The 13,305-nt window shown below is 49.6% G+C and overlaps 2 protein-coding genes across 8 annotated transcripts in view; one reads left to right on the forward strand and one right to left on the reverse strand.

The window, feature by feature from the left end:
- The window catches only part of YTHDC1 (YTH N6-methyladenosine RNA binding protein C1), a 186,194-nt gene that overhangs the window by 129,721 nt on the left and 43,168 nt on the right, over positions 1-13,305 (reverse strand). The window lies entirely within an intron of this gene.
- On the forward strand, positions 8,655-10,086 carry LOC308039698 (sulfotransferase 1B1-like; the record flags this gene model as incomplete). The annotated part of the gene is made up of 7 exons (XM_080343253.1): positions 8,655-8,802; positions 8,900-9,028; positions 9,135-9,232; positions 9,339-9,465; positions 9,551-9,645; positions 9,721-9,901; positions 9,974-10,086. The coding sequence occupies 7 exons, from the start codon at positions 8,655-8,657 to the stop codon at positions 10,084-10,086; spliced, it is 891 nt and encodes a 296-aa protein (XP_080199379.1).

Genomic DNA, 13,305 nt, shown 5'->3' on the forward strand with positions numbered 1-13,305 from the left:
TGTCACAAAGCCCGTTGGACTGATTGTGTGTCACAAACCCCATTGGATAGCGTGTGTGGCTCAAACCCCATTTGACAGTTGTGTGTGTGTCACAAACCCCATTGGACGGGGTGTGTGTGTTACAAATGCCATTGGATAGAGTGTGTGCCTTAAATCCCATTGGACAGAGTGTGTGTCGCAAAACCCCATTGGACAGTGTGTGTGTTACAAACCCCATTGGACATAGTGTGTGTCTCAGATCCCATTGGACAGCGTGTGTGTCACAAACCCCATTGGACAGAGTGTGTGTCGCAAACCCCATTGGACAGTGTGTGTGTTACAAACCCCATTGGACATAGTGTGTGTCTCAAATCCCATTGGACAGCGTGTGTGTCACAAACCCCATTGGACAGTGTGTGTGTCACAAACCCCATTGGAGAGTGTGTGTGTCAGAAACCCCATTGGACTGTGAGGTGTTTCACAAACCCCATTGGACAGCGGTTCTGTCTAAAACTCCATTGGACAATGTTTGTCTCACAAAGCCGATTGAAGAGTGTGTGTGTCACAAAGACCTCTGGATAGTGTGTATTTCACAAACCCCATTGGACAGCCTGTGTGTCTCAAAACCCATTGGACAGTTAATGTGTGTCACAAATGCCATTGGAGAGCATGTGTGTCTTAAATCTCATTGGACAGTGTGTGTGTCACTAATCCAATTGGACAGCGTCTGTGTCACAAACCCCATTGGACTGTGTGTGTTTCACAAACCTTATGGGACAGTGTGTGTGTCACAAAGTCCTCTGGACAGTGTTTGTCTAAAACCCCATTGGGCAGTGTGTGTTTCTCAAATCCCATTGGACAGTGTGTGTGTCACAAACAGCATTGCACAGCGTGTGTGCCTAAACCACATCAGACAGTCTGTGTGTCACAAACCCCATTGAACAGCCTGTGTGTCTCAAATGCCATTGAACAGTGCGTGTGTCACAAACCCCATTGGACAGCCTGTGTGTCACAAACCCCATTGGACAGCGTGTGTGTCTAAAACTCCGTTGGACAGTGTCTGTCTCTCAAACGCATTAGACAGTGTGTGTTTCTCAGACCCCATTGGACACCGTTTGTGTGTCACAAACCCCATTGGACAGCGTTTGTGTCTAAAACTCCATTGGACAGTGTCTGTGTCACAAACCCCATTTTACAGTGTGTGTGTCACAAAGTCCTCTGGACAGTGTGTTTGTCTCAAACCCCATTGGAAAGTGTGTGTTTCTCAAATCTCATTGGACAGCGTGTGTGTGTCACAAACCGCATTGCACAGCGTGTGTGTCTCAACCATATCAGACAGTGTGTGTGTCACAAACCCCATTGGACAGCCTGTGTGTCACAAACCCCATTGGACAGTGTGTGTGTCACAAACCCCATTGGACAGTGTCTGTGTCACACAATCCTCTGGACAGTGTTTGTGTCACAAAACGCATTGGACAGTGTGTGTGTGTCACAAACCCCATTGGACGGGGTGTGTGTGTTACAAATCCCATTGGACAGCGTGTCTGTCTCAAATCCCATTAGACAGCGTGGGTGTCTCAAACACCATTGGACAGTGTGGGTGTCACAAACCCCATTGGAAAGCATGTGTGTGTCATAAACCCCATTGGACAGCCTGTGTGTTTCAAACACCATTGGACAGTTAATGTGTGTCACAAACGCCATTGGAGAGCATGTGTGTCTTAAATCCCATTGGACACCGTGTGTGTCTCAATCATATTAGAAGGTGTGTGTGTGACAAAGTCTCTGGACAGTGTGTTTGTCTAAAACTTCATTGGTCACCGTGTGTGTTTCTGAAATCCCATTGGACAACGTGTGTGTGTCACAAACCGCATTGCACAGCATGTGTGTCTCAACTATATCAGACAGTGTGTGTGCGTCACAAACCCCTTTGGACAGAGTTTGTGTCTAAAATTCTATTGAACAGTGTATGTGTCAGAAACCCCATTGGACAGTGTGTGTGTCACACAGTCCTCTGGACTGTGTGTGTGTCACAAAACCCATTGGACAGCGCATTGGAGAGGACGTGTGTCGCAAGTCCCTTTGGAGAAGTGTGTGTCACAAATCCCATTAGAAGGAGCGTGTGTCACAGACCCCATTGGACACCGTGTGTGTCTCAACCATATTAGAAAGTGTGTGTGTCACAAGCCCCTCTGGACAGTGTTGTGTGTCTCAAACCCCGTTGGACAGATTGTGTGTGTCACAAACGTCATTGGACAGCGTGTGAGTTTAACTCCCATTGGACAGCGTTTTTTTCACGAATCCCATTGGACAGCGCGTGGATATCACAAACCTCATTGAACAGTGCGTGTGTCACAAACCTCATTGTACTGCGTGTGTGTCTAAAACTGTATTGAACATTGTTTGTGTCAGAAACCCCATTGGACAGTGTTTCTGTCACACAGTCCTCTGGACAGTGTGTGTGTCACAAAACCCATTCGACAACGTGTGTGTGTCAAAAACCCCATTGGACAGCGTGTGTGTCACAAACCCCATTGGACAGAGTGTGTTTCTCAAACTCCACTGGACAGTGTATGTGTGTCACAAACACCATTGGATAGCATGTATGTCTTAACAGACCGGAGAAATGTTTCCAATCAATTCATTTCACGAGTGATCCTGTGTCATAGGACTGCATCTGTAGTCATGCGATGGTTTGTGAATGTACAGTCGTCGGCATAGAAATTTGTCAGTCTGCAGAGAAGATCATGAGTTTGTACATTTAAACAAGATGGTAGTGCAGAGTTTGGATGTGTTCCTGCCTTTGTAGACACTTGTGAGTTGTTCCGAGTGCGTGTACAAGCAAGTGCGTTTCCTTGGAAGCTTAGTTACAGAAGAGCTGTAGCAGGTGCACAACTGTGTTTGGGGAAGTTTCTTCCTACACGTAGCTGACGTCTGCCCTGCTTTCAGGTGAACACAAAAACGATAGACAAGAGAAGCCCCTCTCTTCATGTATACTGTGCTTAATTTACAAAGGACTTTGCCATCGTAAACAATTGACACAATCAATGCTTTCTAGCCCACCAGCAGAGTGAGTGGTTATCTTTCAAGTCGAAGGTGCATCTGCATGACAAGAGGGAAATATCTGGTTGCACAGTGCTGCTATTCTCATGTGGACATATGCGAGGGAGCTCTGCTAGTGAAGCTAAAAGCAGACGCAGGCTGAACTACGACCTGTGCCGAGATATTTCTTTCCCATGGCAAATGGTCCGCAGTCGCCCGAGCAAAGATGCTTAGCAATCGAGTGAGAAGATAAACGAAACAGGACATGGCTGAAAGAGAAGCAGCAAAAGGAGCAATCTCCTCCGTGATAGGTACCCAAGGGCAAACACTTTGGTGCTTGTGTGAGAGCAGGCATCTTTCCTGTAACTCTTCGGGTTTTTTGCACAGCTCTGTAGCTGGTACGACTGAAAAGTGTCGGTTACCTTCGGACTTGTCCCAGTGTGTGTGGCAAGAGGCTTCCTGAAAGTCTGAGTGTGTGAGCGGCTGTTGTGTCTCTCCGTATCGCCACACGCATGTCAGAACACACCTTTCGCTCAAGAAGCATTTGTGTTCCTTTCGTGGAACGTGTGCATCTATGCTGGTGTCGGAGCTGAACGGAGCGTGTGGGTTGGCTGTGCCTGTGCGTAACACAGCACTCGTGACTGCTCAAGTGAACAGAGAACATGGAAATCATGTAGGTAGAGGCAACAAAGCCAATCAATGCAGGAACAAAGTGCGTTTGACATAGAGGGCTTCCCTGCGCTGGCATTTCACGGTTGCATGAGAAAAAAAGCGAAGCGATATATCGAGCAGAGAAAGGTTTCCAATGAGGGCATTTCACGAACGAGCAGCACAGCCTGTGTGATAGGGCCGCATCTGTAGTCATTCGAGGGTCTGTGAATGTACAATTGTCGGCACAGAAATTTGTCAGTCTGCAGAGAAGATTACGAGTTTGTACGTTTAAACAAGATGGTAGTGCAGAGTTTGGATGTGTTCCTGCCTTTGTAGACGCTTGTGAGTCGTTCCGAGTGCGTGTACAAGCAAGTGCGTTTCCTTGGAGGCTTAGTTACAGAAGAGCTGTAGCAGGTGCACATTTGTGTTTGGGGAAGTTTCTTCATACACGTAGCTGATGTCTGCCCTGCTTGCAGGTGGACACACAAGTAATATAGAAGAGAAGCTATTTGATTCATTTAAGAGAATACCACAAATCGTTCGATATGCAAGAGACATGAAACAGACGTGTTGCATAGGGAAAGAAAAAGCAGAGCATCGTTTCTTAACCTTGTTTGGGATATGTGGTTGAACGTTTGTGCTTCGTTGATTTTAAACACTTCCGTTTAAATTTGCGATTGCGCATACTGGTGGAAGTGGTAGTAAATATATACAGTCCCCTCTTCAGGGCTTTCAGAAGTTTGTCTGTAGGCAAGAGTGAATATATGGCACTCTCTTAACACGTATTTTTCACCCACATACATACAGATGCATTTTAGCACGTACTTTTCAATGCACGCAGGGATGTCTGTTTATAAGCCACCTCGTCAACGCATCTGCACACACAGACAAAAAGGCACTAGTTTCCTTTGTGTGAACGTGAAAATTTATTTGCAGATGTCTGTTCTTGCAGACACACGGACTTGCATACATGCAGCTTTTTAAGACAGGCTCTGCTGGTTTTGGAAATTTTTCACATACAATACATCTGTGTACTAAGAAAGAGATGCTTAAGCCTAAGGTTAGCATGGTGTCAGTTTTTTCACATTCTTTGCTGCTATCTACCCTCCCTTTACTGCAGCCTTTTTCTGGGGCGCTTCTGAGGGGCTTTCCATGTGTCTCTGACCGATGTCTCCTCGTTAAAAACTCTTGGCAGAAATGCAACCCTTACACACAGAAGTAATTGAGTTGCTACTGTAGAATACATCTATGAATTACTAGTAAAATATAAACTAAGCACTCTGCTTCTAAACAATATATGACTTCATCACCCTCTTGTCATGCAGAATCATCTTTAACTTGAAAAAATATCCACTCGTTTTCCAGGTGGCTAGAAAGCATTGGTCATGTCAATTGTTTACGATGGCGAAGTCCTTTGTAAATTATTCACAGTGTACATGATTTTAGTAGCTCACCTTGTGTAATGCCGTCATACAAAGAAAACCTATAAGCTTTCGATCTGCAAGAGAAATAAAACAAAATATGCCGCACAGAGAAAAAACAACAGGACATCTGTTTATAACCTTCTTTGTGATATACGATTGAAAGTAAATGCATTGGTGCTTCTCAGAGATTAAACGCTCAATCTAAATTTTTGATTGCACACACTTTCAAGTGGTTTCATTCCTTGGGTACGGGTCTTTCAGAAGTGTGTCTGTAGGCAAGTCTGAATGCTCTCTGAACATGCACACTCAATTGTTTACCCAAACCTGTGCAGACGCGTTCTAATACGTACTTTTGCATGCACACAGGTGCCTCTGTTTATAAGTGACAGCGTAATCATGTGTGCACACAGAGAAAAGTGGACCACTTTGCATTTGTGTGAACGTGGAAACCATGAACTTACACATACAGGCTTTTGCTCACAGAAGCCAGAATGTCTTCGCGTTCAACGGTAAGCGTGTGAAGATACACTGTGCTGTTCTTCCTAGGTACAGCATGTTTTGTCGAATTACTCTTGCAGATTAGACGTTTAGCAGTTTCCTTTATAGGACTAGGTATGCTGAGAGAAACAGATTGCATAAGAAAATTCGCAGTCTGCCTTCATCAGTGTTGGAGCTTACTTCTCTACCTTTCTCTTCATGCTCACATGGGATTCATCACCGAAACATAGGTAGAAGCGTTTCCACCGGCGTCGTAATGACTTCAGAAGGATGGGGGAGAGAGTCACTGTCAATGCCTTACTAGGTTCAGGGTAGAGCAGAATCTGACTAGCTCTGGATGGCCACATATCATGCTCAGGGAAAAGGGTTTCTCATTTCTGGCACTGTCTGGCCCTCTTTGAACACTCTACAGGTGGAGGGAGCTGAGTGCCTGAATGCTGGAGGCCTCTTCCCATCTGTAGGGAGATTCCAGTACTTGGTGAAATAGAAATGAGGAAATGGGGGAGGGAGTAATGCAGGTGACAAGGCTGTACTAGAGGGATTAAATACGCGTGTGTGAGGAATTAAAACTCTTGCTTTTGTGATAATTGTGACCATATTACAAGTGCGGAGGATGTTTTGATGATATTCAAAGAGACAGTCTGGTGAAACAAAGGTATGGAGCTAACGGTGAAGCCTATACGCTCATTTCACGGTCTTTGCTGCCTTCTAGCGGTTTTTTTGCAGCGCATGCAGTCTGTTTCGGCTGGGCTTCTGAGCGTCTTTTCGTGTGTCTGCTGATCGAGATCTCCACGTTGGCAGCTCTCTTGAGAAGCGCAACTACTACACACTTAAATAAGTAATTGATTAGTGTCTGTCTTACATAAGGAATTGATTAGTGTCCTTCTTACAATACATCTATTAATTTCTAGTCAAATATAAGCTAAGCACCCTGCTTCTAGACAGCTTAATCTTCTGTCTCCAGCTTGTCATGCAAGTGTATCTAAAACTTGAAAAATATCCCCTCGTTTTTCAGGTGGTTAGAAAGCATTTACCGTGTCATTCATTAAGTGACGGATAAGTCCTTTGTAACTTAATCGCAGTCTACATTAATTTTGCAGCTTCTCTTCACTGGGATAGAGTCCCCTGTTTTGGACATAGCTTTGGTCCCACCTTGCCAAGGACGAGTAACTAACATCCAGGAACGAAAACTCCACACAAGACAAGACCAGGGCACCTGGCTTCTCAGTATCTCTTTTACTTTCCGTGTGTTGCTGTGGTTATCTCCTTCATGCCCAGAGCCAGAAGAAATCCAGAGGTTGGAGCTGCTGTTCCTTTTATGCCCAGCAGCAATACCTCCTTCCCGATGGAGAAGCAATTCACTCTATTTGAGGTGGAGTGCAGGCATGTAACATGCTTGGCGGTTTATTTGCCCCGTAAAAATCAGTTCTTGAAAAGAGAACGTGCAGTTGGACTGGTGCAGTTAAGATTTTGACCACGAGGCAGCACCGTTAACCTCCAAATGGAACTTGCAGAAAGCGCTTTGACTGCCGCTCTGTCTGTGTCACCGGGGCCCTCACGTCTCCGATCTGCACCCAGTCCCTCCACAGCATGCAGAGGGGCTTCCAGCTCTGGCTCAGCAGACATCCGCCACCTCTTGGATATGCAGCACCCCACCGAGACAGGAAGGGAGGGCATGTCCCTGCAAGCAAAACACCTGACATGACATGTCCCACATCACAGGGAAATTTGCCCCAGGGACAAATCAGGGATGTTTTCCCCAAGTTTGCAAACAGGCGAGCTGTTCCCCCTTCCTGGCTACCATGCCTCCTGCCCCTGTGCACCCTCAAAGCAGGAAGCAGTTAAGAAACATTCAACCACCACCGTCGCTTTTAAACCCTTTTCCTGGCAGCACAAGATCTGTTGCGTTTGTGTTTTTACAATCCTGCAAACTTTGGACCTGTATTTGAGTGCCCTGAGTGTGTGGTGGTGGGGGGGTCACCAAAACCTCACCCCCACATCCTGCTAGCAAGCCGCACACTGCTGTGAGGAGCTGGGGACATCCATGTGGGTGGCACCCGGATGGAGACAGGGTGACGTTGAAACCCCTCGGGACGTGGGTTGGGGTTTTCTCCCTGTAATCTGATCCATGGTCCTTTCCAGTGCTGGGACCGGGGTTGACCTGGCTCCCTTCCCTAATGATGTCTCCTGAACTCGAGCGTCCCCAGGCACCTCCCCACGCCTCCATCTTCCACACAAGCAAAGCTTTACCTCCTTCCTGTCAGAGTGCCCGAGGAAGAAGCAGGTAGTGGGTAGATCCCAGCCACGGTTTGGGGCTCAGCACCCCAAAAGTGAAGGGTCTGTATGTGTGACATGGGGGGACACGGGGTGGGGGTGGGGGCTTGGAGGAGCCCAAGCAAGGCTTCCCCATGCTGCTGTGCAACAGAGGCCTGAGCAAAAAAAAGTAGGGGGGGACGGGGGATTGAGTGCCCATGCCAGAGTCCAAGGGTGGTGGAGATGGCAACGGTGGCGGCTGGCTGTGCCCATCCCTGGCCACGTCAGGAGCACCCCAGGTGCCAGAGTCCAGGGTCACCCGGGTTTTATCTTGCTGTCTGAGTTACACTGCTCCTACAGGGACCTGCCCTTAAAGCTGCCTCCCTTCTACCCTGAAAGCTCAAGATGAAGCTCAGGCAGGGTACATTTTGAGCCCCTTTTTGTGCAATCCTGGAACAGTCCCCCTGGTGGGAAGTTGTTCAGAAAGCAGCCCAAAACTCTAGTCAGCAAAGCCCCAGTGAACTTTTACACCCAAGGAATGGTGCTGCTGGCTGGGTATGGGAAGCTGCCCACTGCCTGCACCGACCTGAAGCCCCTTGGACCAGCCATGCCCCCTCATGCTCTTTGTACCCCCAGCTGACCCCCAAAATCCCTGCAGGAGGCAGGTACCATCAGCAAACAGGGGATGGTTTTCTTCCCCTTGGCCAGGAGAGGTGGGCTCAGCAAGGATTTTGGGGACCCCCTGGGGATGAGGTGGTCCCGTGATGCTTGCCAGCCCCCCTGCAACAAGTCCCAATCAAAAGCAGGATGGCGGATTTGAGCCCCTACCTGCGGCAGCCCTGGCGCACAGTGCACGGCATTCCCATGGTCTGCGCGTTTGCTCTGGGATGGGAGCAGATTGACACCTTCCAAAGCCATCCCAAGGACATTGTGGTGGTCACCTTCCCCAAATCTGGTGAGTGTCCCAGCCTAGGATATGGGGATGTTCCTCCAGTGCCCGTGATGGGGCTCTGGTGAGAACAGTGCTGGCTGGACACCCGGCTTCTTGCCAGGCACCACCTGGCTTTGTGAGATCGTGGACATGATCCTGCAAGGAGGTGACCCTGAAAAATGCAAGCGGGACCTCATCTTGAACCAGGTGCCCATGCTGGAGTTTGCCGCCCCTGGGGAAATGCCAGCAGGTAGCAGAGGGGATGTAGTGCAGGGCAGAGAGTGCTGGATGAGGACGAAGCTTGGGATTTGGGGCTGGGGGCATCCCGCTGGCAGCAGGAGGAACCTCCTTTGCAGGCACAGAGCTGCTGGACGCCATGGCATCCCCTCGCATCATCAAGACTCACATCCCAGCTCACATCTTGCCCAAATCCTTCTGGGAAAATCGCTGCAAGGTAATGGGTTGGAGGGGACACACCTGGAGAGACCCAGCAGAGATAAAGGGGTGACTTGCCCTGGGGCGACTTTGCGAGTCCCCACGTGTCACTGAGCCCTCTGCAGATGATCTATGTGGGGCGTAATGCCAAGGATGTGGCCGTCTCCTTCTACCACTTTGACCTGATGAACAAGTTGCACCCCCACCCTGGGACGTGGGACCAGTACCTGGAGGAGTTCATGGCCGGCAGAGGTGAGACAGGGTACCTGGGGTGCAGGTGGGGACCCTGTGGATGCTGTCACCCAGTGACTCCCCGCTGGCTACTCCCTCCATACAGTGGCATTTGGTTCCTGGTACGACCATGTCAAGGGCTACTGGGAGAGGAGGAAGGATCACTCCATACTCTACCTTTTCTATGAGGACTTGAAGGAGGTAGGGGACTGAGTTGGTTGGTGATGTGGGGTCTAGGGCATGGTGTGGGGATGAGCATCAGCCTCTGTCCCACAGGACCCCCGCCAGGAGATCGCCAAGGTAGCCCAGTTCCTGGGGAAGGAGCTGCCGGAGGCAGCACTTGACGCCATCACCCGACACACCTCCTTCAAAGCCATGCAGGACAACCCCACCACCAACTACACCATGGTGCCCATACACCTCATGGATGTGGGCATCTCCCCCTTCGTGTGCAAAGGTGAGTGTCCCCAGGGTCCTGTCCCATCGTGTCCCCTCGGTCCCCACTGAACCCCATCTCGCCCGGCCCCAGGCACCACAGGGGACTGGAAGAACCACTTCACTGTGGCCCAGAGCGAGCGCTTCGACCAGGACTACACGCAGAAGATGGCAGGGACCGACCTGTGCTTCCGAACCCAGATCTGAGACAGCGTCACCTGGCACCCTCAGATCCGATCCAAACTGTGCCAATGGCACCACCGCCATGCCAGGGGCTCCTTTCCATCCCCTGGAACTGCTGCAGAGAAATAAAACGTCCTCCCTGTCCCCTCTGAGTGATGCTCAGTGCCCTGTGCCTGCTCTGACCCCCACCTAGGGCTGCTGGCCTCTCCTCAGTTGGTGTCACCACACGTCCCCAGGGAGATCACCCTGTCGAGGGTTTAGATTGTGGGGTGACAATAAAACCCTGGCAGATGTATTGTTAACCTCCTCTCCCCCACACTTCCCTCTTTTGCCCCTCCCTCTCCCCCTTCCCACTCAGGACAGGCGACTGGGAGGAAAGGAAGGACAGAGAGAAGAGAGTTGGAAAAATTAACCATGTTTTACTAATGCTACTAATAAGAATAGAGAACATAATACAAAATATACAAAACCAATCTTGAAAGTCTCAGCAACTGCAGAGCCGACACCCAATGTCATGGATTAGACTCTGCAGCCAACCGGAGCTGGATTCAGTCTGTCACTAGGCCTCAGTTCGCAGGGATGACTAGCAAGGTCCTCTCCTAATGTCGGCCATAAGCAGAAGGGAAAAAGAGAAAGAGCCGAGATCCTCGTAATCTCCCACTTTTATATGAAGAATTCACGTGAATGGAATGTTATACACAGTTGGTGAGTTTCTTGGTCACTTGTTTCTCGTTGTCCCTCTCGTGAGATGTCCATCCGTGCTTATCAATAACTTTGCATTCCATTGCTAGGTTTACCAAAACATGTATCTGGTTCTTCAGGAAAATGCAGCTAATATGAAGGCTTTAGCTGACAGGTAAATTCACTAAAAGAGAAACTTGTTTTTTAACAAAACCAGGACACCCCCCCAGCACTTCGTGGGATAGCAGAGGATTTTGGCAAAACTGTGTGCAGGGAAGGCACCAGCAGGATGCAGGCAACAAGAGGTGGCCTCCCCATCCCCAGGTGGGGGGACATGGGATGAGACACAGAGTTCAGGGAGTCAGGGGGCTGGTGGGGCCAGACTGGTGGGTCCCAGCCTTACCAGGAGGTCAGTGATCAATAGGTTGTCCCCAACGCTTGCTCCTCCCTCCTGGCACACAGCAGCCCCAGCAAACACTGCTTTGGCCACTCAGCCTCTTCCCTTCCTTCTCCTCCTGGGAACAGCCACCGTGGGCTCTGGGTCTCCCCGTCCTCCCACTGTCACCTCTCAGTTTCACCCACTGGTGTCACCCTTCCGGCAGAGATTGTCATAGCATTCGGTGAGGTGGGTGCCCTGGAGCTGCTGCCTTGGGAAGTGGAGCTGAGTGGGTGGGGGAGAGTTTGGGGACCCCCTGGTGACAAGGAAGGGTGGCTGGGCTCAGGCTCGCAGGGCTGTGGGTTTGGGGGACTTTGGGGTGCAGCTGATACCCCTGAGCCCCTCCCACGGCGGGGGGTGCTGCCATAACCCTGGCAGCTGGTTCCCTGCCCCCCTGAGGTGCTGGGTCAGGAGGGAACTCGATGATGCCTGACTTGGATGACACCAGCACTGAACAGACATCCCCAGTCCTTGCTGTGGCACAAGGAGGGGCTCCTGCTGCCCCACCCCTCTCCCCAGTGTTTGGCACAGCAGGAGACTCTGGTGACCTTGGGTCCCTGCACCAGAGGCGTCACCACTGCTCCCCAGTGCCAAGTGTCTGGGTTGTCCTGGCTGTCAGCCACTCTGGGAAGGCTGGAGTGTGTCCCCCTGCCAGTGGCCCTACGCATGTCCTTGTCTCCGGCAGGATGATGGATTGGGGTAGCCACCTGTGGCAGCCCTGGCACTGTGTGCATGGCATCCCCATGGTTTGTGCCTTCACCAGGCCTGGAAGCAGAGTGGCAGTGGGGCTACAGGCTGCAAAATGGAGTTAAATCCACTTATTTTGCAAAGTGCTTGGAATTTGGCTGTTAGAACCACAAACACAAAGTGGGGGGTGGGTGTCACCAAAGAGTCTTCCCTACCTGAATGGGTGAGGAAGAAACAAGGAGAGAAAGAGAAGATAAAGAACTGTGATCCCTCCTTAAAAGAAATGTTATTTTAAGTCATAATAGAATGATTACAATGGGTTTCTGGTTCTCTCTCAAATGCTGGGAGCTCCTCTGCATTGCATGTTGCAGTTTCCGTATGTTTCAGTAAAAATAACTCAAGCAGAGCTATCTGGTGAGCAGTGGCTTCAGCCACTTCTGTTGTAAAGAAACCACACAGGAAAGTCGCTCCTGAGCCAGATGCGATTTCTCTGTGTCCAGTCACTCTGTAATTTTGCTTTCTACAAATCTGCCTTTGAAGCCCTGGCTCTTGTGATGCTCAATACATGCCATAGCACATTGCACCTCCTCCAGGGATTCATTTTTCCTCCACAACTTGCTATTTTAGGGTGGTTGACTCACGTACACAACTTGTTCCTTGGTATTTGTTCCAGGCGTTTTCTTCCCTCCCTGAATCCCTTGCACACCTGTTGTTTGTTGCTTCTTGGATATAAATCCAGACCTTCCAACCACCCCCACTTTGCTCCTTAGATATTTGCACTTGGATAAATTGAACATGGATATTTGATTACCCCCTCAAAAAAAAAAAAAATCTCTGGTCTGTTAGATGAGTTTTTGATGAAACCTCTTCGGATAGTAGCTCTTGTGTAATGCGAAGGTGCACATATGGTGCTCTGAGAAGTGTTTTGTTCACTACTGTCAATGAGAACGAGTTGGTTTTGGTTTTTTTAATAGATACATCATTTGGTCCCAGCTCAGAGTGCAACCCTAACAATACCTACTCTCTGTGCTCTTGAAACAGCACTTGTTAGCAGCCAAAGAGATGCAATGTAACCAACTAAGGGAGTCTAACATGTCATGCCCCAGAGGTTTGGGGCAGATATAAAGAACCTGCAGCTGGTTTTGAGGCCAGAGGTGGGATGGTAGGAGTAACTGTGCCCTTGGAAGCCCCATCCAGCACAAGGAAGAATACAACTCAGGTGAAATCCTTGATGCTCACAGTACCAGTGAGCAAGGGGGCTCCCACATCACACGCAGAGGGGTCTAGACCCCCAAGCAGGTGGTACCCGAAGCAGAGGATGTTCCTCCTTCTCTGTCACCACCATCTCACTCCTCCAGCCTTGAAGCATCGTGAGCAGCCCCCTCCAAAATCCAAACCATGCCTTCACTGCAAACAGAGGAGTTAAATACAAACTCCTC

The sequence above is a fragment of the Nesoenas mayeri genome (genome assembly GCF_963082525.1).
Source record: "Nesoenas mayeri genome assembly, chromosome: 4".
Classification (NCBI taxonomy): domain Eukaryota; kingdom Metazoa; phylum Chordata; class Aves; order Columbiformes; family Columbidae; genus Nesoenas; species Nesoenas mayeri.